General features: G+C 39.5%; 1 protein-coding gene, 1 long non-coding RNA gene and 1 other non-coding gene across 4 annotated transcripts; 1 reads left to right on the top strand and 2 right to left on the bottom strand.

The window, feature by feature from the left end:
- Positions 1 to 1,159: 1,159 nt before the first annotated feature.
- LOC115427039 (uncharacterized) lies at positions 1,160 to 22,810 on the bottom strand. The gene is made up of 5 exons (XR_003936422.1): positions 22,774 to 22,810; positions 21,316 to 21,418; positions 5,068 to 5,078; positions 1,693 to 1,694; positions 1,160 to 1,169 (listed from the first exon to the last, which is right to left on the bottom strand). It is a non-coding gene; the product is annotated as an uncharacterized LOC115427039 (long non-coding RNA).
- Positions 5,471 to 7,687, bottom strand: LOC115427034 (piggyBac transposable element-derived protein 3-like). 2 transcript variants are annotated; one of them, XM_030145390.1, is made up of 2 exons: positions 6,574 to 7,687; positions 5,471 to 6,399 (listed from the first exon to the last, which is right to left on the bottom strand). In XM_030145390.1, exons 1-2 carry the CDS (start codon positions 7,652 to 7,654, stop codon positions 5,672 to 5,674), a joined length of 1,809 nt encoding a protein of 602 aa, XP_030001250.1. In that variant the 5' UTR covers positions 7,655 to 7,687; the 3' UTR covers positions 5,471 to 5,671. The 2 variants fall into 2 exon arrangements, with proteins under 2 accessions (XP_030001250.1, XP_030001251.1); XM_030145391.1 differs by having other exon boundaries at positions 5,471 to 6,349; positions 6,692 to 7,687.
- A 235-nt stretch (positions 22,811 to 23,045) lies between the features above and the next one.
- trnat-cgu (transfer RNA threonine (anticodon CGU)) lies at positions 23,046 to 23,117 on the top strand. The gene has a single exon. It is a non-coding gene; the product is annotated as a tRNA-Thr (tRNA).
- Positions 23,118 to 26,286: the final 3,169 nt, after the last annotated feature.

Raw genomic sequence — 26,286 nt, 5'->3', positions numbered from 1 at the left:
TTACAATGTGCAAGTTTTAGTTGGTGGCCAGAATTTTAAAGATCATGCAAAAATGAACAACTTTTGAATTCTAACCTTATTTAAATTGTGAAAAATAATATTAAGTTTTTTTAACACAAAGTGCAAAGTGTGCCTAAAAAGCGCACCCGGATACCAGAGGGTTAAAGATGTGTCAAAACTTGACATTTTCAATGTGGAGTCGTAGCTTGGACACTGACATTCCGTTCGGGAACTTTCAAATCAGCAACATGCAAGTAGCTGACAGGAGGAGAATACCACCGAGTAGCTGGTGAAGCTAACAGCTACACAACTTCTAGAGCTGATGAAGACATTTTTGTCAAGTTTTAATCAGGCTTTTGCCATAAACAGCTACAGGGCGAACATAATATGCTCTACTTTGTCCCCTCCCAGCTCCCAAGCACACGACAGTCAAAAACTAAAGTTCACAGGATTTTTTTTGTTTTTTTACAACTAAAGAAGGGTTATGTCACATCAGCTCCCAGACGTTAGTCTGGTTTTGTCTGTCTTGTCTGTCTTGTCTGTCATTTCCTGTTTTATTTTGTTAAGTCCTCTTCATGTGTCACGTCATGTGTCTTTACTTCCTGTTCCTAATTGTCCCCACCTGTGTGATTACCTTTCCCCGCCCTGATTTGTTCCACCTGTGTCTTGTTTTCTTCCCTCCCTCTTGTGTATTTAAGCCCTGTGTTTCCCCTTGTCCTGTGCCAGTTTGTGTTCTCCGTGTGATACTTACCAGCGTTTTTTGGATCTTGTCTGTTTGCCTGTTTTTTGACCCGGATTTCCTTATTTGACTCCTGCCTTTTGCCCGACCCCTGTCTGTGCTTCTGCCTCCAACGATTCTACGTGTGTTCGACCTTTTGCCTGAATTACTGGTACGTGAGCCTGCCTGTTCCCAATGTCCTGTTGCCTTTCCGTTTGCCTCTCTATGTATGACCTGGTTCGATTTTTGACTGTCCTCTGTTTTCCCCTAGTCGGGTTACCGATGCGTGTTACCGGCCTGAACTGTGTGGTCCAGTCTCCGGTCCAGTTCCCGGATCCTGTGAAAAGTCCTGGACTCAGTGTCTTCACGGATCTGCTTATTTGCATTATCAGTGATTTGTCAATCAATATTGTGTTGAATAAACACTGAACTTTTACGTCCGTCTCTGGGTCTTGCAATTGGGTTCAGCTTCCATACTCAGACCGTTAAAGGTTAGGGGAGGGCGCGGCTAAAACAACAAACAAAAAGTCTTCCACAAGGTTCAAACTAAATTACCTACTCCAAAGTAAATGCAAGAAATAAAATACAGAAAAGTAACCTAAACTCCCAAACCAAAAACAGGAGAAAAGGTGAAACAAAAAAAAAGGCCGACCTCCCCTACCGGGAAAAAGAACCAATTTACAAAAACTCTATTTACAACTATATACAAATGAAGTATAACACGAAAGCATGAAGACTGACAATCACACACGGTTGGAAGCTGGCAGGAGGCAAGAGAGAGAGCGAGCGGCTGAATCCAGGGCCATTTAAAGGGGCCAGGCGATCATGCTCCACCAATCCGCTTCCTGCAAAACAGACACAAAAAGGGCGCAGCACACCTACAGGACGGGGGAGAACACACACACTAAACAGAAACATATATACATAAACACAAATAGCCAAATTATGACCCAGGGTCATAACACAGCACAGACAGCTCTCCTTAGATTCACTAACAACATCCTCCGACAACTAGATTTTTATCTTTTTTTATTCATCAGCTGCCTTTAATACAGTTGACCATGACATTTTAATCAGTGGAAAACTGGGTAAGTATGTCTTGAGCACCTCTTATCGCTCAAATAGAAAGCTTTGTTTAATATCTCAATTGATGATTCTTCTTCCACCTGTGCTCTGATGACCTGTGGGGTGCCACAAGGGTAAAGTCTTGGACCACTTTTAGGCCCAATCCCATTTCACCCCTTGGCCCTCCCCCTTACCCATGCCCCATGGTTGAAATATTCCCCTATGAAATGAAACAATCTTTCGAGACCTGTTGCATCATCAGCAGTCATCAATGCCGCTATAAACGGACGCGACAAGTTTGTTTGTGAAACAATTCCCCATGCCGTCAGCAGCTGTTACTGTTTCTGTTGCATGGGCTTTGGTCATCCTTTTGCAGTTATCAACCGCAAACTGCAGAAATGCGATCTATAACACATTGAAACAGCATTAAATGGACGATCAAATGATTAAGCGGTTTACAAAGAAAACACGTACATTAATGTGTTTCTTTCACACTGCTGCACTTTTTGCTGTGTTTACCTCCATCTTGCCGATGATTTGAACTAAATTATGGGAATTTTCTCATACCCCTCCATTTGTAGTGCAGTCCTGAAATATCTCCATTTTAGGGCCAAACAGCCCTCCCCCTTCACCCTTCCAACTCATCAAGAATCGGGACATCCCTACTCCTTCATGTGAAAATGGAAGGGTAGGGGTAATGGGATTGGGCCTTACTCTCCATATACATGCTTCTCCAGAATCACTTGATGAGAAAATGTGGCTGTCTATCATTTCTTTATGGATGTCTGTCGGCTTTATGTACCAGTTAAATCTAATGATCTGTCAAACGTAATCTTCATAACTGTCTGAGATCAGTAACTGGATATGTTATGTAACTCTTTTTAGTTGAATCACAGTAAAAGTCCTAGTTTTTGCCCCAGATCACATCTCCTCTTCTATCTGTCAATTGTGTGGCCTGCTTACTTTCAACACAACATATCGTTCCAAAAGCCTTGTTGTTATCTTTGATTATCAACTTTAATAAATATTTGAACCTGGTTATTCAGTCCTGTTATTTACTTCTGCAAATCATTTCTACACCCCCATATACCTAGAAATTATCATCCACACTTTTGTGTCCACCCACTTAGATTACTTCGATTTTTGTTTCTCAGACAAGACTCAAAAAGCCACTTAGAGTTAGTACAGAACTCTGCAGCGAGATTACCCACCAGTTCCCCATGAATTTCAGGATCAGATTAAAAATCCTGCTCCTCATCTATAACGCCATGCACAGTCTTGTTCCACGTTAAATCAAAGAATCACTTACACCCTATTGCCCTGCCTGGCCCCTCAGGTCAGTCATGCTTAGAGTACCATCACTATGACTAAAGATGTAAGGAAATGTGTGTTTGCTGTCCTGGAAATCAGACAATGAAATAGGCTATGTTCAGACTGTAGGCAAATGTGGACCAAATCCGATATCTGTATCCGATCTATTAAAGACTGTTTGAACAGCACAAATCCGATTTTTTCATTTCCAACCCAGGCCACTTTCATATGTGGTCTTAAATCCGATATGTATCCAATATTTTGCAATGTGACTTCAGTCTGAACAGCCAGGTCGCATTTATCCGACCTTTACTTCATTGAAATGCGACAAACGTCACAATTCTGCATCCCAGGAGTGTTACTTTAATAAACACAGTGTGTGCCTGCCTCGTCACATATTACACCAGGACCTCTTTTGGGCATACGGGTCACTTCAGGGTCACATTCAGTTCATACTCAAAATTGATAGAAGTCGCATTTAATGTGTAATATGAGCGAGCACACAAAAAAATTGGATTTCAGAAAAAAATCTGAATTGCGTATTAAGACCTGCTCTCTGAATGTAGTCATGAGCACTATTCAGACTGGATTAGTTTTACATGGGCATATGGGGTAATGCCACTTCACCACAGGACATCGTTTGGCTAATATTAAAGGCCAATTCCCACGGGAAAAGAAATATCAGTAAAACTACAACAAGTAGGTGGGGTAAATCCATTCATGCACCACCGTCCCCTCCTGTCATCAAATGTGTATGATGTTTCACTGCAAAAATCAAAATCCTACCAAGTGTATTTTTCTCATTTCTAGTCAAAATATCTCATCACACTTAAAATAAGACATAATCACCTAAAGAGTAACTTTCAGTGAGATATAAGAACTTATTTTTAGACAACAGATCTTGAAAATCTTATTTCAAGAAATCTTACCAAGATAATTTTCACTTGTTCAATTGGCAGATTTTTTTTGGCTTGAATTAGGCAAAATGATCTTGAATTATTTCTTAAATCTCTCAAATCTTTGAATTATATCTCACTTGCAAGTTACTCTTCAGGTGATTATGTCTTATTTTAAGTGTGATAAGATATGTGACTAGAAATGAGAAAAATTCACTTGGTAAGATTTAGATTTTTGTAGCGTACTTCTGAATTGTGTTTGTTGAACGTCAATTCCAACAGTGTGCGAGGTTTCATATGCACTTCTCCAACTGCCTACTGGAAAACTGAGTGCCTCTGCAAGAACCTCCATGCTTGAAAATCCGCGAAAAACCACTTGTAAACAGGATATGACGGAATATCTACACACACTACTGGTCTATTCGCATGGGATTAGTATTACCTGGGGTTAGGGATGCAAATTATCAATTAATCCATTGATCATTAGTTGGTTGACCTTAACGATAGATTAACGAGTAATTGATAAGCGTCAATTTTACTGCAAACCTGAATTTGTCTTTTGATAGGGTCTATAAGAATAAAAGCTAAATATTGTTTATATACTTAATGAAAAAAGCATGTTGTATTCTTTAATGACTGATTTATTGAACCATTAGGGATGTAACGATTACTGGTATAATGATAAACCGCGGTAAAATTTCCGACGGTTAGTATTACCGTTTAAATTCTAATTATTATGATAACTGTGTTCGATTACTGCACTTTGAAAATCACGGTGATGCTCTTCATTTCCTGGTCAAGCAGCGGCACTCCAGGCATGCATATGCAGTTTGTAATGTTTGGCCTCTGAAAACATGGTGGAAGGCACCTGCATGGACAGAGCTCCAGAGTTTGGGGATAATGGGCTCCCGCAAGGACCCGGTCCGTCCGATTACGTGCGCACGGACCCGGGTCCGTCTGAGCGAGCGAGTGGGTGCGTGGACCCGGTCTGCCCTAGTGAGCGAGCGCACAGACCCGGTTTGTTCAAGCACGTGCTCACGGACCGGGTCTGCGCTACTGTAAAACCCTCCCAAAGACCTGTCCAACTACTTTTTTTCCTACTCAAAAAAACACTCATGAATCGATAGACTTGACAAGGAATTGGATTGGTAAACAGAATCCACAATAACATTAATATTGATAAAATCCTATTAATTTCCACCCCTGGTGCAGATATCTCTTATGGCCGTAAGGTGCTATCTTTAACCCATAAAGACCCGGACCCATTTCTACTTCAAGGAAAATTAAGGGGGGCACAACACAGGTTAAATAGAGCACATAGAACACATTTCTAAAAAAAAATGTTTGATTCCACCACTAGGTGGCAGAGATCTCAAAAGTGACTTATTTGTCACTTTGGGCCTTCAAGAGTTAAATTATTTGTTAAACCTTAATCTTGAATTTCTAAAAATAAATCAGCATGAGAATGTGTTTCTTTGTTTTTTTATTTGTATATCATCAGATCAACATCCAATATCATTAATACTCCCCCTACCTTCCTCTTCACACCACCAATCACATTCATTTCTACTCTCAAAGAAAGATCCTACCAGAACATAACATTTTTAACTCCACAACAAATAACCTAGGATCTCAACAACTACTGGGTGATTGCCAGTGTAGCAGAGAGGTTTATGTGTGCTTAGGCAAAATGGTGTGCTTTAAAACAGTTTCTCTCTTCAGTGAAGCAGAGACGCACGTCACACTTCTGACAGAGGGTGGTGGTTGCATTCTGTTTGCAGACTGTACAGCGGCCACGCTTGGCGCATTTCACAGGCCAGTGTGCAACCTGGTCCAGACGAACATCATTAGGAACTCTAACACGGACTCTCTTGGGAGTTGCTGGTTGAGGTGTGGTGTTGCTGTCGAGTGATGGGCGCCCCCTTTTTGCCTGGATGAGGATGAGGCTAGTTGCCACCTCTGCCTGGAATCTTCTTTGATTCAGTGGCCTCTCACCAAGCAGCTTGCAGTCACGGCGGTAGGTCAGCCATGCGTTGACCAAGGCTAGCATGATGCTGTGCCAGAAGAGGTAGATGTACCACCGCCGTGATCTCATGTTGTACTTGTACCTGGCAATACATCCATCATTGAGGTCAACCCCCCCCATGAAGGTGTTGTACTCTTTGACGACGTGTGGCTGGTTGACGTCAAGGAATGCCTTCTCTTGTTTGCTCCAGCGGCGAGCTTTGTCTTGTGGTTCCACTGCAGCGTGAGAGGAGATCAAGGTGACTGACCTGTTGTCATGCCACTTTACAATAGCCATGGACCCCCCTTTCTCCACCCTGGCATCAAAAGATCCTCTGCCTCTCTTGGCAAGACTCTTGTCATCCTCAAGCAGACATCCAGACAAGCGATTGCTGCGGAGTGTTCCTGTAATACATAAACAATAAGATAAGATGAGTGACAAAACTACAAACAAAAACAAGAGAGGCTAATGGAGAATATTATGCAGAGCGTAAAATGTTTATGTTGTTATTGCCTGTGTGTGTGTGTCAGTAAGTGTCAGTGTGCGTGTTAGTATGTGTGTGTGTTTGCATCTGTTACCTGTGTAGAAGATCTGCCGCTGAAGAAGCTGATGCACCAGTGCTGCTGAAGAGAACAGGTTGTCGGCGAACACTTTGTAGTTCTGGCCTGGTGGAAGAGTTTCACACAGCTTGAGCACCACGTCGCCTCCCATGCCAAGTGTGGTTCTTTTCCCAGTGCCACCTTCATACACCTGAAAATCACAGAGGATTCCTGTGGAAGTGCAACGGGCCCAGATCTTGAATCCCCAGGGGTGGGGCTTGCTCTTGACATACTGCCTTATTGGGCTGCGCGTTCCTCTGAAAGACACCATTTGCTCATCAATTGAGTTGTACTCTTCTGGAGTGATCTCAAGACATTGTTTGCGGAACCTATCAAGCCATGGACGGATCTTCCAGCACTTGTCCCCTTCTTGCCTGTTTGACAAATCCGTATTGTCAGTGAAGTGAAGAGATGTGAGCAGAGTCTGAAACCGATTGCGTGACATGTTATCAGCTACCATGGCACATCTTGTGTCGTTTTCCCAGTAGGCACGGTTTCCCGGAAGCTGGCAAAGACCCATGCGTAGATACATGCCAATTAGGATTTCCAGCTCCTTGACTGTGGTGGACACATTCTTGAGTGTGCCAGAGGTTTGGACACTGTACAGATTGGTTTGCACCAACATTGATTCAATCATCTCCTCTGTAATAAACCTCCTAAAGTACTGCAGGGGAGTGGGGAGCACATCTGGAGGTATGACACTCTCTCCTTTGAAGGTGCAGTCAGGGGCTTCAAAAGGTTTCTTTCTCCATGTGAACTTTTCTTGGCCAAGAGGGTGTTTGTTGGTTGAGGTACTTGGCTGAGGTGCTTCTCCTGGTTGAGACACTTCCCCTTCTGGTTGAGATATTTCCCCCACTGGTTGTGGCACTTCCCTATCTGACTCACATTCAGACTCACTTGACTCCTGATTCAAGGGAGTGTAATCGGGATCTCCAACAGGATCGTCTTCATCTGAGCTGGTATCACCAAATCCCTCAATCTCACTTTCATCTCCATTCTGAATCATGTCCAAAATCAACTGTCTGTGCTTATTCCAATCCCATCTCTTTTTCCTATCCATCTAGAGAAAAAAAAAGTTAGCTATTCATGTCTTGCAGCTGATGTCATGTCATGACAGAGTCCTAGACCTGCCATGTTGTTAATAGCTAGCTAATTGGTGCCAAACAGGTCTTATTGCAACCCATGAATAAAATTATATAACTAATATTGGTTCCATAAAGATAGAATAAACCATTTATACAATATATAACTAAATATTATTGAATCAGCAAAATAAACTGATCAGATCATGATTAGTTTTCTTATTGTGACACATATGTCACAACAATTTTTTTCAACAGTTTTTAGGCTAATTGCCCGATGTGACATCTGTGTCACACCAATATTTACGTGATAATTTTATACAAAGTTCTTCAAGAGATGTGTGAACAATAGCTTATTTTTGACAAACAGCATGATATTTAAACATTGCAATCCTTTAATTAGAAAAATCTTACCTTTTAGACTCAGAACAACCTATGTTAAAATTAGCTGGCTAGCTGGATTTTCCACATGCAACTTTTGGTCAAGTTCTGTTGTTTGGTATGGGATCAAATGATCACCCCACTGGTCACATGACCTATCATAAATGCGCTATAGGTGTCACTCTGGGACTTCATGAGTAAAAAATCAAGGAATTAGCTTAACATAGAACCATCCAGAATGTTTATAAGGTGTGAGACACCCGTGTCACCATGGGTCCTTTCGGGTTAATGCACATTTGTATGTTTGATGTTGACATGTCAATATTTTAATGTTTCTGCCTCAGAAAGTACATTGTGTGTGTTATTTATTTGTTTTTGTTTTTTTGTTTTTTTTTTTCAAAATACAACTTGGTTACATTATTTCAATGTGTGTATAAGTAGTTTTTGAACATTTTGAACACATTACAACAATACCACAATAATAATGATAACCGTGATAATTTTGGTCACAATAACCGTGATATGAAATTTTCATATCATTACATCCCTATGTACCATTGGATACACTACAGGAATGACATTTATGGAGTAGAACTAAATAAATTCTGCTGAGAAATTCAATAAAATAAATGGATCTGAAGAGGGGCAGTTTAGAAGAAATGGGCATTTCTGACTTTGCATCACTGACACGATGGAGCGAGATTTCAGCGATTCTAACTCATCAACGCTATGATCCAGTTCGATGACCGGCTATCCCAGCCACGGCGTCGCAGCGCAGACAAACCGTCATTGAAAATACAGCTCCAAACTTTTTTTTTTTTTGTATATGTTCATACGCTTGAATTTTCTGTTAGTGTTTCTATGTGATCTTGTAGTTTTTCTCTTTCAGTCGCAAAGCACTTTGTAACTTTTATAGGTACTATATAAATGAACTTTTATTTACTTACTTTACTTACTTACAAGCCTTCCAGTCTGTGATGGAAACTCGCTCCTTCCTGCAGACTACATAATGCAAACCATTATTTATCTGTGACTATTTATCCGTTACACAGCCCACTCTGGCTTGTAGCTGTTATCTTTTCTATATTATACAAACTCTGAGATTGCTGGGTGCACAGGCTAAAGACACTAGATAATCCTAAAATTAGTGCTTTCTTTGTGTCCATAGCCGTTCCATACGTGCACTGCAGAAGAAAAAAGATCATACATCTGCACATCTGCCACACGAACGCCTGCACACATTCCTGTTCATTTCAGCGTAAGCCTGACCCAGAGCGAATGTTTCTGTCAAGGTTCCATGAAAAAACATGAATGTTAAAAGGTTTTGGTTTATAATGGTGTTGTCAGTTTGGTGGTGATGGTGTAAATTGGCTAAATGCAATGATACTGTTGAACACACATGGCAGTCAGGCATTAACTCAGACCTGCTTACTACACTTCATTTACAGTACAACAGATGCATATTTTTATATCGTCACACATGGGTGATCCCGTCCAGCTCTGCATTATGTAGGTCAACTTCCAATTTAGCCCTGCTTACCATAAAGCACATGCTACTTATCAAACACAAAAACACGCAGCATACACATATGGATGTCTACGTGATTCGGTAAACGGATCACGCATATGCTCCACCTCCCTTCTGCGCACATTTACCGACCCACTGAATTCAAGGTAAAATTTTTAATGGAAATGTATTTATTTAATTTGAAACCACATCAGTGTTGTAAGGGCTTCAAAGGAGAAATGAGCAGGATTTCATAAAAGAGAAGTAACCCTGACATTTCTCTTCGCTCTGAAAGCCTTTGAGCCTGCAGCATCGCCGCCACTCCACTGCTGAAACAACATCAGCAAAGGGCAGCGGCAGTGTAAGTGCACTGTTCCAGGACATTATATTTCTGCTGAACTCCTTTATCCTTCAAATCAGGTCATACCGCATTCTTATTAGTGCTAGACTTCCATTTTTGTTTTTTGTCTCTTCATTTAATTATTAACTCAACCGGCATAGAGTGAGCCCGGCAAACGAATAAACATCTCTTCCAAGATCACCCACATTGCAAAAACAAAAAAAAAAAAAAAAAATCAATAGTTGGAAGAACAGCTTCAGGGCTTCTCAATATTTCTCTGACCGTGAAACAATCATTGAAGATTGAGCGCAGGAAAAAGAAACAATACAATCTGAGATGGAAGGCACAGTCTTCCCACTCCTGCACTATCAATAAGAAGATTTAACATCTGATCATTTGTTTCTTCGTAAGCTTCTGCACTCACTTCAGAAATCACTAGCGTAGTTGTCTTTTAGTGTCAGAACAAATGCAATATTCGAAATAGCCCATTTGAAAGTCAACAAGAGTTCACATTACATAGACACAGTCACTGTATTACTGTTGAAGTACAGACACCCACACACAAACACATACAAAATGATATGGATAATATCGATGTTTTATGCGCCATAGAAAAAGAACCATACAGCAACACATTCACAAAGGACATAGAACATACACACTATATTATTGTCTATACCAGCCACTTATTCCATCTGCAAAGAACACATTGCTCAATGCATCGACACAAACTGAAAGGCTGTAGTTAATAACGCTACTGCCACTGTCGGCTGTTCATACTGGTTTTGTTTACCTCTATTATCATTGAATATCGTGGAATACAAATGTAATGCCAGGGTCATCTATACCAGTGGTTCTCAACTGGTCTGGCTTCAGGACCCATGATCATCTCTAAATGAAAAGCCAAATCACAAAACAGTTAAACTTCTCAAATATATTTAATAAAAAGATGGTGCGTTTTGAACCTGAGATAATACAGAACTAAACTAAACTGACAGGCAGGTGGTGATGCTGAAGTGGAAAATATTCCCTTTAACCCACAGGTGTCAAACATGCGGCCCAGGGGCCAAATCCGGCCCGCCAAAGGGTTCAATCCGGCCCCTGGGATGAATTTATGAAATGCAAAAATCACACTGAAGATATTCACAATCAAGGATGTTAAAAGCATTTTAGGTCAATTCAATCTAAAAAGGATCAGACCAGTAAAATACTACCATAATAACCTATAAATAATAAAAACTGTAAATTTTTCTCATTGTTTCAGTGTAAAAAAAACTGGAAAATTACACAAATGCTTACATTTACAGACTAGCCATTTATATATATATATATATATATATATATATATATATATATATATATATATATATATATATATATATATATAATGTGAATAACCTGAAATCTCTTAAGAGAAGTATATGGAATTGTAATAATATTCTGTCTGTTATTTAATGTTTTGTGTATTTGTAGATCCACTGTGATGTCTAAGTTGTGATGCATATGGATAAATAATAAACTAAGACATAAAATTGTTAACATTGTACTTATTTTCATTAAAAATGCTCAGGTTGTTCATATTTGTTCACGTTATGTTTGAGTACAATTCGTTGATGTAAATATTTTTATCATGAAATTTTACTTTTTTCACTCAAAAGTTCTTATCCTATTATTTATATTATTTTATGGTCCGGCACACTTTATATCATATTAGGCTGTATGTGGCCCCTGAACTAAAATGAGTTTGACACCTCTGCTTTAACCCTTTCATGCACAGTGGTCGCTACAGTGGACAGCTATTCTACAGCTGTTCTATTGTTTATGCATGTGTTTTGTTGTCAGCCAACATAGTGGAGCTTATGCATCATCCCAAACACTGCAATTCATACAATTACTGCATCTTTGCTGTTCTTGAAAAACCTGATCTGCAGTGACATGTTTTAGTGTAAATCAATTGCTAATTGTTATTAGACTGTAATTAACAGTTTATTTTTTAAGCAAAAAGTTTTGGGTTTTTTTGCATATTATCTCCATGAAATGAGTAATAACTAGTATTAGAGCATGTTAATATATGAGACAAAATAAGATTAGCAGCATTAAATAGTTTTCGCACAGTATATCAGTAAATACATGTTTTTTGCTTCATAAATTAAACGCATGGTGTCCAGCTGAGTGGACATTTTTGCAACTCCATGAAAAATGGGGTCATAAAAAAAAAAAAAATTGCATTGTTTTTTTTTTTTTTTCATGTCTAAAGAGTAATAAAAACACTCAAGAAAAAATATTGACTAAGGTTCTCATAATTCATGCATGAAAGGGTTAACACTAAATTAGGTACATTTTAACCAAAACCAAAAACCAAAAATGTGCACTCAGTTAAAAAATAAAAGTGTATTCAGTTACTTATTCAAGAATTAAACACACTGAGGTTTTCTCCTTCAGTGTAGGTAAAACTATATCTGATGTAGTTGTTGTCATACCTGAGTTTCTCCGTGATATGAATATAAACTTTTGGATCTTCTTTTGTGCTGTGAAATGTATGGTGTTAATAAGCATTACAGCGCATTACCACCACCTACTGTTGGGGAGTGTGAATGGGCATGCTCAACTACATAAAAAATTAAACACAGGACTGGTTTCTTAACACTATTTTTTTTGCCAAGACAAAGCTGCACAAGTTCAAAAGTCTTATATCATATCAGAAAAGGATATGTGCCATAGCAATGGGAGAATCAACACAGCTTTAATGTTTGAGGCAGTGTCAAGTGTGCTCAAACTTTGCAATTTAGAGATTGAGTGTAAAATTAATGAATAACAAAAGTGAAACAAAAAATCCAAGTTTTTTCCTACTTTTGCTGCTTTTTCAGTATGACAGCTTTTCAGACTGACAGAGTTCAAATCCAGGACACACAGTCAAGGCCACACTTGATCAAAAGTCTTCTCCCTTTGCTTTTTTCCCCCCACTCTTCCTCGTCTTTTAGGCTCTTTCATTTTGATGAGTGATGATGTAACCAAAATGTACTGGAGCACAAGAGTAAAGCTGGCCCTGAGCAGACAAACATACACAAACACACACATACATGTGGCTGAGATATGTTTGACAATAAACAAGAGTCAGAGGTCTGAGTTTTTATCTTTTTGTTGCCTCTTCCTCAAGGGAAGTGTTTGAACATCGTTATAGAATCCCAGATAATATTCAATGCACTTTTCACATTTGGAAACTTGAATGCGGACTTAGTTTTCAATCCCTGCAATGAAGGATACTGTAGGCTCATGTCTGAAACCTGAATGGTAAAATTCTGCATTTATTATTTTCAAAGGCAATAAAGGTACGTTGGGACACACTGAGGAATTTTAAGTTTTAATAATCAACATTCTTTTAACCAGCAGTTATGTATGTAGGCCTCCTGGCCCTTCTTCAATTTCAGTAAAGCATTCAGAATGGCCCCTTACACTGACATGCCTTTATTTTATTCACAGTATTCAATAATTAGCCTAATACTAATGTAAGCATGGACTCAGAGTGCAGCTTCAGCATGACCTTGAGTTGGTAAAGGACCAGACTGATGAATCTCACCACAAAAAGTAATCTTGACAGTCTGGATGTTTCAAACCATTAGTTTTAAATGTTATCACTTATCTACTTTTTGTCAGTTTTAAAAGGAAAATTTATTATTTCTCATTTGGGCTGTATCTAGTATTTGTTCTTTTAAACATTAAAAATGACCTAAAATTATCTCTAGTGTTGAGAGTAAAAAGCTGAAGTTATGCCAAAGACTGCAATGTCTTGGACTGCAGTGATATGATATATAATATGAACTATCAGGCTGCATTTGTAAATAAGAATCTGTTCTTAATTGCTTGCCTGGGTAAATAAAGGTTAAATTAAAAAAACAAAACAAAAAAAAACTACATACCATAATATGACTGATACTTATTTAATAGGAAGTATCAGTCATATTATGGTATATAGTATAGATACAATTAGACTAGGAAGGTTATTATTGTTATTAATTATATAAGGAGAAGGGGTGGGGGTTTATAAGTTGTACTTCTTCTCACTCCTTTTCAAATATGTATTATATGTCTTATGTTTAAGTGTTTCGTATATTTATTTTCTTCTGTTTGACATTCATATTCAAAATAAATACATCAATCAATCAAAAAACTAAATATAGTCATACTATCAATCCAGGGGATTTATGTGACCACTAGAGGGAGTATTGAGTCACTAATGCCACTGGGCCTTTGAGGAAAGTGTCAAAACATTGATGGCTGGTATCCACTAAGAGTCAGACACAGTAAAAACAGTGATAAAAGACAGAGGCACTATTGTTTAAGAATAGAGTTTGATGCTGAAATCATAGTGAGTTTGATTATGAAGGTGTGAAGTTATTGTGATTGTTCTTATCTTTGCTAAGTCCTGTGTTTGTTGATCCATACTTCAGACTAAACTGTGACAGTTCTCACCTTGTTTGGACAATTCCAACAGAGATTTCGCGAACAAGTCGAGTCTTTTGAACGACTCTATTAAGTGAACAATGCGAACCAATTTGCGGTTGTGAGCTGTTTGTTTGTGAGCCATTCTTATATTCAAAATTGCCCACGCTGCCTTCATGTGTCACCTGTGTGCCCATTCAATGAGTCTGAGTTGTCCACGCTGCCTTCACATGAACCACTAATGACACTGAGTTTGAATTTCCGCAGTGTGCTCCATTCACATGAACGCAGCTATAAATGCGGAGCTAACTTGAATGGACCTAAGACATACCGCTGTATCAGGGAGGAGGATTTAAATAAAGAGCGCCGCCTGAGTCCGACTGACTGGACTAGAATTTTGTTCACACTTATTGTTTACACCTTGTTATTGTTTACATTGTTCTGATGTGACTTCGAGTCAAGGAGCTGAGGTGGTGTTTGTAAAGTAGTTCAGGTGTGCACACATTAGGTAGGGTAGTACCATTTTCCATTCATATTTTAATCATGTCCTAATTTTTATTCTAGTTACATAACAAGCCAGTCTTTTGAACAGCTCTTTGAAAGGGAAGGCTCTCTTCACAGAACCATAAATCCCATTTCTACAGTAGATTCCAAACATAGCTTCAGTGCAGCCATTGACAACACAAACCATAAGAGAAAACAGGTGGTTTGTAGTTTTACTGTGACTGTTTTCTGTCTAAATACAGAGCGACACTAACAGAGCTGTATGCACATAAAAATAACACGTTTTCAACAACATGCCCACTGCCCACAATGCAATGTGGAGATAAAAAGGTGTGGTAATGACTAAAACTTAGTGATTTAAATGCATTCAACTTAAACTGTTTTTGTACTTTCGACTATGTCTACAAATTAGTAGAATATACTTAACATTTTATAGTAATGTAATAAAACTTAAATCATTTAAGTACATTGTAATTAAACCATTTTAGTAAATACAAAGTCCAGTGTAATGTAAACTATAAGTTGATGGAACGACAAAGTTTACAAGATAAAGTATTATTTTGACTGTTTTCTTGAAATAATTGGCTATGGGTTTTTATTCGAAAGAGGAAACTTGACACCATAATACAGATAGGTGTAAATAATGAGATTTATGTTATTATTTATATATATTATATAAAGTAAGTGATACAGTCTGTCAATACATAGTAGGGGTATAATGGTGCACTCCTTTGTACTGAAACATTTTGGTTCGGGGCCTTCGATACAATTACGGAGGTGTACCAAACGTATACATGAGGCCTATGAGAAGAACACAAACACTTGGGAAGCTGGACCCATGTGCAGGGTTTCTGCTACATTCAGCATTGGCGAATTCTCAGCAAAAAAACCCAAAAGAGGCACAAAAGCTGGGTTGGATTTTCGAAGCATGTTAAGTTTCACATTCGGTTTTTGGTTTGTTGCAGCTTTGTGGCACAAAAGAGTCCACGGGTTCTTTTATAGCAAAAAGGTTTCTATTTTTTAACTCAAGTTGGCAAAATCCAGTGAAGCTGCTCCTTTTCTCCTTCCCCGTGCCTCTGCTGTGGTGTTATTGTGAGGTCATGTTCACAGCACCTCAGGGAATACTGTGAGGCGTTCAAAAACACTCAGTAAATTACAGTGTTTGCCATAAACGAACAATGAACATTAAAAAATACATAAATACTAGGCCTGTAACGGTACACACCTGTTCGGTTCGGTACACAGCTGTACTGAAACGGCACGTATGATGAGAAAAAGAACAAGGAACGAAAGACATTGTTTGATGCAGAACTTTAAATCCGTGCAAGTTCCACATGGACTTATTAAAGGACGCGCACATAGACCCGAAATACAAAATAGCAGCTGATATAAGGTAAAAAAAAAACCCTAACAAATATGATGTGAACCTGGAAGGAAGAGACTGAAGACCCTCCACCATCATTACAGTTCCATTTGGGATCAGTTCAGGTTCAGGTGAAAGACAACAACGGGGAAAGAGACATTAATAAGACGGACATTGATGAACTACGGTAGTTCTAAAACACACTAGCTCTGTCTGTGTCTCTCTCTCACGCACGCTGTATAACAGAGGACTAGAACTCAGAGTTGGACGTTGAAAGTATATAAAATACAGAATACCAGTTTACTCTCCTGTTAATGTTGCACTTCATGCAGAATTTTTTTTTGTTGTTGTTATTTTTATGCAGAATGTGAACTGACAGAACTTTGATTCGATTTTTGTTGTTTGTTCAAAACTACCTGTCAGGGAAAAGTGCAATACTAATTTTTCAAATACAATTAGTAATATTAATAATTTATTTTATTTTCTGTTTGATTTATAGCAGCAGAATTAAATTATTCCTGTTTTTCTATATTCTGTTGTGTCCAAAAATTGGGGGAAAAAATCTTCAAAAATTCATAAATGTATTAAAGACGTTTTGAGGGGTTTTCTTTCTTCCCGTACCGAACCGAAAAAAAAACCAAACCGTGGCTTTCAAAACCGAAAACGTACCGAACTGAAAATTTTGTGTACCGTTACAGGCCTAAAAAATACATAACATGTGGGGTGCCTGTTTATGCACAAATGACTGAACAATATTTTGTAGAAATGTCCTGTGTCGTTACAGAGCACACTCCCCCTATACCCCCCCCTTCACTGCTCTCCTTCACTGTACTGAAAACACATCAAAAATGTACCGAACCGAAATTTTTCTGTACCGTTACACGTCTAATACATAGCATTGATTTATTGGTGGTTTTAGTCCTGTGTGTGTGTCCTAGTATGTAACTCCCCTCTGATGTTGAAAGTTTGGAGTGTCAATAAAACATATAGTACCTTGACGTGTACATGAAAAAGCTGATTTTGTGTATAATATCTACATAGGCAGGGCTTGTCATGTTCGGTTTTGACTAGATGTCCGCTAAACACACTGATGTACACACACACAAATGAGCCAACACCACTTTTGAATCCTGGAAAAGCATGTCCTAGCTCAGCTCCCATGATGCACTGTTTAAAGAGCTTAGTCAAGCCCATATAATGCCAAAAAATAGATGTGTGTGTTGTGTTTTTGTGCCCAGGTCTGATGTTTCATACTCCCTGTGATGCATTACCCTGAAATCAAGGGAATCTTTTGTCGGACAGTCCAGCTATACACACACATACACACACACACACACACACACACACACACACACACACCCTCTCATGTTGTCCTCTGTCTGTGTTAAATGAATTACTGTGATCTCCTTGGTTCTCTTTTCTAACTCCCTCATCTTTTGTCCAGCTTACACACAAAAACAACACACGTACACACACTTACACATTAACAGGACAGTGAAAGAGTCAGACATGAGGACAAGCAGAGGGAGGCCATGTCACCAGGGAGTACATCGCTTCAGAAAACCCATGAATAAAAGCAGACACATGGTCATAGGGGGTCAGCATCATCCCCTCCTGAATCACTGCTGCACTGCTAATTATTAAACATGCATCACAGTCCGTGCGTTCCCTGTACTGTCTCAACAAATATTCACACAATGCTGTATGTGCTTGTTTATAATTTTTCATTGCGAGTTAAACAGTGTTTGAATACAGGCTGAATACGACTGACCTCAGTGTCCCATTACCAGTGACTGTGCTTCATTTCAGAAAAAGACGACTGTTTCTATGTTCCTAAAATGCACGGTCCCTCTGGCTCATGGCGTGCCCTCTTACCCATGTAGGCTACTGTTGTTCTCCTCACTAACACAAAACGGAGACAATTTGTGAACCATATTAAAAGATAAACACAAAATGGGCTTCATGGGTTGCATTTAAATTGTTTGGACAGAATACAGTTCCCATGGAATGTGATAAAATGGTTTGAATTGTTTTTAGAGGTTATGTTTTGAGCTGCACGTCATTTTTGTATCAGCCCCACTATGACTAAAATATAATTTTATGGAGATTCCAATAAATTCCTATAAAAAAGTGACTCATCCTGCACGTTTGTTTTTTGTTGACTGAAAATGTTTATCTCCCAGACAGAAGACCTCTGTGCTAGCTGGTAGAGTTGTGGTCCAGACCATTTCTGACCACCCAAGAGTTTACTGACACCACAACAAGACCAAGAGTTTGCAAGACTGAGACCGAGTTAAGACCAAGGTTAACCAGATCACATGCTATGTAATTATGATGGATGGATGGATGGATGGATGGATGGATGGATGGATGGATGGATGGAAACTGATGTTGGATGGATGGACGGACGGACAGATGGATGGAAACTGATGTTGGATGGATGGATGGATGGATGGATGGATGGATGGATGGATGGATGGACGGACGGATGGAAACTAATGTTGGATGGATGGATGGACAGACGGACGGACGGACAGATGGATGGAAACTGATGTTGGATGGATGGATGGATGGACAGACGGACGGACGGACAGATGGATGGATGGAAACTGATGTTGGATGGATGGATGGATGGATGGATAATGGATGATGGATAGATGGATGGATGAAAACTGATGGATGGATGGATGGATGGATGGATGGATGGAAACTGATGTTGGATGGACGGACAGATGGATGGAAACTGATGTTGGATGGATGGATGGATGGATGATAACTGATGATGGATGGATGGATGGATGATAACTGATGGTGGATGGATGGATGGATGGATGGATGGATGGATGGATGAAAACTGATGGATGGATGGATGGATGATAACTGATGTTGGATGGACGGACAGATGGATGATAACTGATGTTGGATGGATGGATGGATGGACGGATGGATGGAAACTGATGTTGGATGGATGGATGGATGGATGGATGGATGATGGATGGATGGATGATAACTGATGATAGATGGATGGATGGATGGATGGATGGATGGATGGATGGGTGGATGGATGGATGATAACTGATGGTGGATGGATGGATGGATAGATGGATGGATGATAACTGATGGTGGATGGATGGATGGATGGATGGATGATGGATGGATGGATGGATGGATGGGTGGGTGGATGAATGGATGGATGGACAGACGGACGGATGGTCCTGTTACAAATGGAGCGTTACTCCTCTTAAACTCCTTAAATAACACTTAGAAATTCACCCATGAGGGTTTAAATTTCTTTGTCAGCTCTCTTGCTCATAGTTTTACCCCACATCTTTACTGGAAACAACCAAGTTCAACAGACGCTCTAAAAATGTTCTGTGTTACTGCTACATTTATCCAGTCTCCTTTTCACTGTCTAATTTTTTCTGTTGCACTGAGAGTGAATGAAAATAATGTGACCAACTGAACTCAATAGAAAGTAAATTTGTGGCAAAGTCCAGTCATGATCGTTTCTGTGGTAAAAGCTTTCTCTTCAATGTAGTGACTGAACGGACAAAGGAGACAGAAATTAGCTTAGATTTGGAGTTAGTTAAGAAAAAAAATACAACTCCAACACAAACTTCACACAAGCCCACGAGCAAAGGAATCTCACATATTGAACCTTTAACATTTTATACCACACAAAATAATAATGATTGGGCAAACAAAGCCTCCTTCAATCTCCTTTAAGTGTAGTTAGCGAGAAAAAATAAATAGCTGGGGGAAAAAATAAAAGGATAACATTTTTTATTTGATGGCAGAAAAAACTCAAGAATGGCATTCAGACACAAATCCCAGCCTAAACCTCCATGCTATGCTTTTTTTCAATGCTTTCAATGAGTCAGTTGAAGCTGCGATATTTTCTTGTGTTTTACATAATGGGGCTGGTACTTCTTGTCTTACCTCAAGCCTTCTTTTTAAGCACAAAGCAAGTCCAAAAGAGCTTCCCCAGAGCCTGGAGTAAAAATATTTCAATACCAAAGAGAAAAAAAGACTTCAGATTTCTCCAACAGCTCCAGAAGAACTGATCAATATTTCTTCACATGTATCTGATGAGCTGGAGGACTGGACAACACAGCTAAGACATATGCCCTCATATAAAAGAAACAAGTGCATGAGTGGAAAGGAATGTTTTCTATTGTTCTGAACATGTAATGAAAGGTTTAAACCAAAGGCAGGCAAATAACTGCGAAACATGCCTCATCTGCCACCGATATTTTTGTCAAATATAAGCAATTGATTGTTCAATTTTGCGGCCACACTGCAAAACTAATGTCTCCTTCCATGTTCAGTTATTGTCTGATATTTATTATGGCTGTAATTGGAGGTAACACCAAATATTAGCATGCGAATGGTGGCCAAGCGGTAAGTCATTGGTTTCACGAACCAAAGATCACTGACACGCACCCATGTGTTTGGCGAATCAGAGTTCTATTGGACACATGAACCCCTCTTTATAGTCTGAAAGTGGTATAAAGTATAGTAAGTAAGTAAGTAAAGCTTTATTTATATAGCACTTTTTAAAACAACATGTTACAAAGTGCTTCACATAAAGGGGAGATAGATCAAATCAAATCAAATTTTAAGCCAATTTACAGAAACCCAACAGAATCCTCCAGGAGCAAACACTTATGAGTGGTGACAGTGGCGAGGAAAAACTTCCCTTTAACAGGCAGAAACCTCGAACTGACCCAAACTCCTGAAGGATGGCCATCTGCCTTGGCCAGTTGGGGTTAGAGCGAGAAGGTAAAGGAGGAGAAAAGAGAGAGCGATAGAGATAGAGAGAGACTGGGGGAGAGGGGGAAGGTAGGGGGAGACGCATGCACAGATAACTGAACTAGAACATGTATAGAACAGTATAATAAACACTAACTACAGGAGGTCCTCGGGTTACGAACGAGTTCCGTTCTTACGCTGGCGACGTAACCCGAATTTCCGCATAAGTCGGAATTGACCCTTTAATACCCCCTAAATACCTAATACTAGGTGGCTGGAGAAGAAGGAGGGGAGGCTGTGAGAGCTGCCGCTGGGGAATCCGGATTATCTGGAGGGGTAGCAGGTGCAGGACCTTCTGTAGACATTGAAGGTACGGGTTCTACTGGCCTCTCCACCTTGGTGAAGTACTTGGAGATGTCCGTCTGGAAGGAAATCTTCCTCTTTTCCCCCCAGATCTCACGGTAGCACTGTACACTGTCCATCACTCCCCTTGAAGCTTTCAAAAATCGTTCCATATTGGGATCCTCTGCGGACGAGACTCAGGCATCGTAAAGTCGAAACAGTGTAGGTCAAGTACCGCGCAACCCAAGGACCTCCTGTATATGGGTAAGTGAATGATGACGATAAAGGTGGAGAGAGGCAGGACCACAGCAGCTGGTCCAGAGATGATCTTAGGAAACCCTGTGAAGATCCAGGGAAAACCGGTGATGATCCTGGGAAAACCTGTGAGGTGATAAAGCACAGAGACTCCAGGGAAGAAGTCAAGTCAGTAACATGAATTCACTGGGGCGTAAACAGAAGAGATTGAATGAAATGCTTGTTTATAAAAGTAAGTTTTTAAGAGTCGCTTGACGGTGTCTATAGAATCTGATGATCTGATGTGATGGGGAAGATTATTCCAGAGGGTTGGGGCCAGAATTGCAAAAGCACGGTCACCTTTTGTTGAGAAGTTGGAGCGGGGGATGGATAGGAGGTTAATGTTTGATGAACGGAGTGGTCGTGACGGTGAGTAGGGAACTAGGAGGTCAGAAATGTAACTGGGGGTGAGGTTGTGTAGGGCTTAAAAAGTAATTAGGAGTATTTTGAAGTGGATGCGGAATTTTATTGGTAGCCAATGTAGGGATTCGAGTACTGGAGTGATGTGGGACCGACGACTGGTGCATGTTAACAACCTGGCGGCTGAATTTTGAAGTAACTGTAGACGATTAAGGGAGGACTGGTTGAGGCAGGTGAAGAGTGAGTTGCAATAGTCTAGACGGGAGAAAATGAAGGTGTGGATGAGGAGCTCGAGGTCAGAAGGGGAGACGATATGTCTGATTTTGGCAATATTTCTGAGTTGGAGGAAACAGGACTGGACAAGCTTAGTGACATGTTGTTTGAAAGACAGATGTTGGTCAAAGATGATACCAAGGTTTTCAACAGTAGGTGTGATGTTGGAGTGGAGGGAACCAATAAACTGTTCAACTGAAGTGGAGAAGGTGTCTGGTCCGATTATTAGAATTTCTGTTTTACTAGGGTTTAGATGAAGGAAATTGTGGGACATCCAGTCTTTAATGGCAGCTAAACAGTCATGGAGGGGGGATAGTTGATTAAGGTTGTTGATTTTTGCGGAGAAGTAGATTTGGATGTCATCGGCATAACAGTGATAGGATATGTCATGGAACTGGCTGAGTAGTTGACCAAGGGGTAGCATGTATAGGGAGAGTACAGTGTATAGTGTATAGTACATGTGTCTAATAGATTTTAAGTTCCAGCTGATTTCGCTAAAGGCCTGGATGTGAATCAAACCCATGTTTGATATAACATTTACCTCATGAGACCATACAGGACTTTTATAGTTATGGTACCCTGAATATCAGCAATAAGGACACCATTTAACTCACCTTGAAAATTTAGGTTCAGCTCACCTCCAGGGACTTTATCTCTGACTTAATGGTAAAGATGATGCTTTTACTCCAACACTCACTGGGACTGTGATTGTGGGTGCAGAAAAAGACACGCCTAACCATGAAACTACAAGATATTCAGGCTGTTGTGGACGTCTTACTGACCTTTGTTATGGTTGACAGTAACCATACAGTGGGCGTGGTGGCCGAGTGGTAAGGCGTTGGTCTCGTAAACCAAAGATCATGGGTTCGACCCCCATCCATGCCTTTCTTCAAAAGAGTAGGTAGACTTAAATCATTTCTTAATGGAATGAAACAGTCCAACAGCCGTCAATGTTTCTATCATGAGATATGCCATTAGAGGTCTTTTGCTCACATGCTTTGTTGTAGTGTTTTAATTACAAATTTTTTCAAAAGAATGAATCCTTTGAGTAAAAAGTCGACATAATCTGATACTTAATTAGTGACTTCATTGCTCACTTGGTTGCCAACACACCTTCAAGTTCCTAGTTATTTTAAAAACATAACAGATAAAAACAAACTTGAAATATAATATATGCTTGACATGTATGAAAGGAACAGTGGAACATAAGAGCTGACGATCTGTAGGTCAACCTATGAGGATCAGGCTGAGCAAGTTCAAGGGTAATGTCGAACTCCAACACAGTTTGTCAAAGTGATGGCATTGTTGGATTTGTTAAACTGCCCAGGGTGACAGCACGGTGGCATATTGTTCAGGCACTGAACAATTCACAGAATGACTCTTTTAAATGAACCGTTTTAATGGTTCTATTGATGCACAAAGTGGACCCGTGTGGTTTGGGCCTACTGGCCCCCTTAAAGGGAGGGGAGGGGAGGGGAGACTGCAAATCATCAAAGAGCTGTTCTGAACATTTCTATTTTAATAGGAGTGGACTCCTCCAGGGCTGACTGAGTGGTTTAATGAATTTAAAAATGGTCAATGTCACATACTGGAGATATACAACCAATGCGCAACAGCCCATTTCACCATGAATAAATGAACATCTTTTTTTTAATTTATTTAAAAAGACTTTACTATTCAATCCCAAGGTGCTCTGATGGTTTTCTGGCAGCACATGGTGGCATCTCATTACGACACTTTATGTTTTGTATATTTCACTGTTGTGACCGCAGATCAAAAACGAGGCTTTCAGAGTTCCTTACATGTGTATTGTGAAGCTCTCTCAACATGGTGCCGGTCCATTTCCCCATCTACAGGGTGGGGAAGCAAAATTTACAATATTTTGAGGCAGGGATTGAAAGACAGTGTATGACCAATTAGTTTATTGAAAGCCATGAGAATTTATTTGCCACAAGAAAATGTACATAATAGAAAATGTTTTTATTCTATGTATCCTCCTTCTTTCTCAATAACTGCCTTCACATGCTTCCTGAAACTTGTGCAAGTGTTCCTCAAATATTCGGGTGACAACTTCTCCCATTCTTCTTTAATAGTATCTTCCAGACTTTCTCGTAATAGTTTTGCTCATAGTCATTCTCTTCTTTACATTATAAACAGTCTTTATAGACACTCCAACTATTTTTGAAATCTCCTTTGGTGTGACGAGTGCATTCAGCAAATCACACACTCTTTGACGTTTGCTTTCCTGATTACTCATATGGGCAAAAGTTTCTGAAAAGGTATGGATAATAGTGTTAGGTATGATTATGACATCAATATATGTTTGGTTTCAAAACAATTGACGTAGTGCCTGCTGAGAAAAAACAACTAAATGTTCATTGTAAATTTTGCTTCCCCACCCTGTATGCACGGTGACCAAGTGATAAGGCGCTGGTCTTGTATACCAAGCATTGTGGGTTCAGTCCTGTCCTTTAGCCAACACTAAACAGGGATAAATAAACTAAATAACAAGTAGTGCCGGGCAAAACAAACTCCACAACTGTAGCTAATTTTGGCATTAATCCACTTGATGACATCATGTCTATGTGTGTGGTGATGTCAGCACATCACTTGCCTCTATATATGTGCCAAGTTTGAGGTAATTTGAAACAAAGTTGGTGTTTTTATAGATATGTGAAATGTTGCCCATTATAAGTAAATGGGAGAAGAAAAAAGATTTTTTTAAAAATTCATAAAAATCTTTTTACTTTGACCCACTTTTCCCAAAATGCAATGACATCTATTCAGGCTCACTGGAAATCTATTATCCAAATTGGCTATGAATTCACCCAATAGTTTTGCTGCTTCAGACATTTGAAATTTTGCCCATTATGAATTAATGGGGAAAGAAAAGATTTTAAAAATTCATAAAAATTTTTAACTCTAACCTACTGTTCCCAAAACGTAATGAGATCTTTTCTGGGTCACTGGCAATCTACGAACCCAATTTGGTATGAATTCAACCAATAGTTTTGCTGCTAGAGTGTTAACAAACAAACCAAATACCCTTTGCCTCCCCTTTGGGGTAATAACTGCAGAAACTGTACATTTCAGGTACAATCAGTAATTTAAGCCTAAATGACACAATCTTCAAAGTTCATGTGATCTAATGAGTTCAGATTTACCTTGTTCCAGAGTAAGGGGCACATCAGGGTGAGAAGGAAGCCATACAGTGGATTGACCACCACTGGGTCCAGACCTGAACCTTACAGCGGATCTTTAAAATGTGATGGAAAAGACTTTACACATTGGTCCAACTCTCCCATCATCAACATTCAATCTTAGCCAAAAGCAATTTATTCAACTCTGGATGGAAATAAATGTTGTGACATTTATTGTGACACTGCATAAGCACTGTGTGGCATAAACAATGCCAGAGTGAATGTGTCCCAGGACTGACCCTGAATGCAGGCCAACTATATACAGTGAGTGACTTTTTTGGACACGCAGTGTAGATGGTAAAGCAGGTTGGAGGTCTTGTTGGACACAACTGGTGTCTTCATGTCCAGATCAAGCTATTATCTGACTGACTAATCAATGAAAAAGTTGTAGATTGTGCTGTCTTTTTATGAGTCGGTATTTTGCTAAAATAAACAAAAATCCTTACATTTATTGCTAAAAGCTCTTGTTCATTCATTCTGAGTTTGGTTTTATATGTAGGATTCACATAAAATGTTATTCAACTGCTTGCATAAATTACTCTATGTACCCTCCAGAAAAACAACTCACACATACATCAACACCCACAAATATAGCACTTTGTATTCAGTGCAGAGGACCGGTAGCTGATTCTTCATTCAGCCACTGGTCAGACTGTATGGCAGACAAGTACAGCTGTCAACACAGCATGCAGAGGGAGAGAGAAATCAAAGGTGTTGGATGAAACAAGAATCATACTGAAGGCTTTTTTGTATTCACAGAGTCTTCCCAAAAGGGCTATAGAGTTCAACATGAAGGAGGTGCTACAGCAAAGTCCACAGGGCCCTGTATAAAACCCATATGTAATAAATTCTAA

The sequence above is a fragment of the Sphaeramia orbicularis genome, chromosome 10, assembly GCF_902148855.1.
Source record: "Sphaeramia orbicularis chromosome 10, fSphaOr1.1, whole genome shotgun sequence".
Lineage (NCBI taxonomy): Eukaryota > Metazoa > Chordata > Actinopteri > Kurtiformes > Apogonidae > Sphaeramia > Sphaeramia orbicularis.
The sequence above is the reverse complement of the archived record's forward strand: the minus strand, read 5'-3'. Positions and strand labels throughout refer to the sequence as shown.

Bases quoted from the DNA above. Each gene is read 5' to 3' on its own strand.
- LOC115427034 (XM_030145390.1), bottom strand. From the start codon at position 7,654: ATGGATAGGAAAAAGAGATGGGATTGGAATAAGCACAGACAGTTGATT. The intron at 6,400-6,573 runs GTAACAGATGCA...TATGTATTACAG, and splicing joins GCGGCAGATCTTCTACACAG to GAACACTCCGCAGCAATCGC.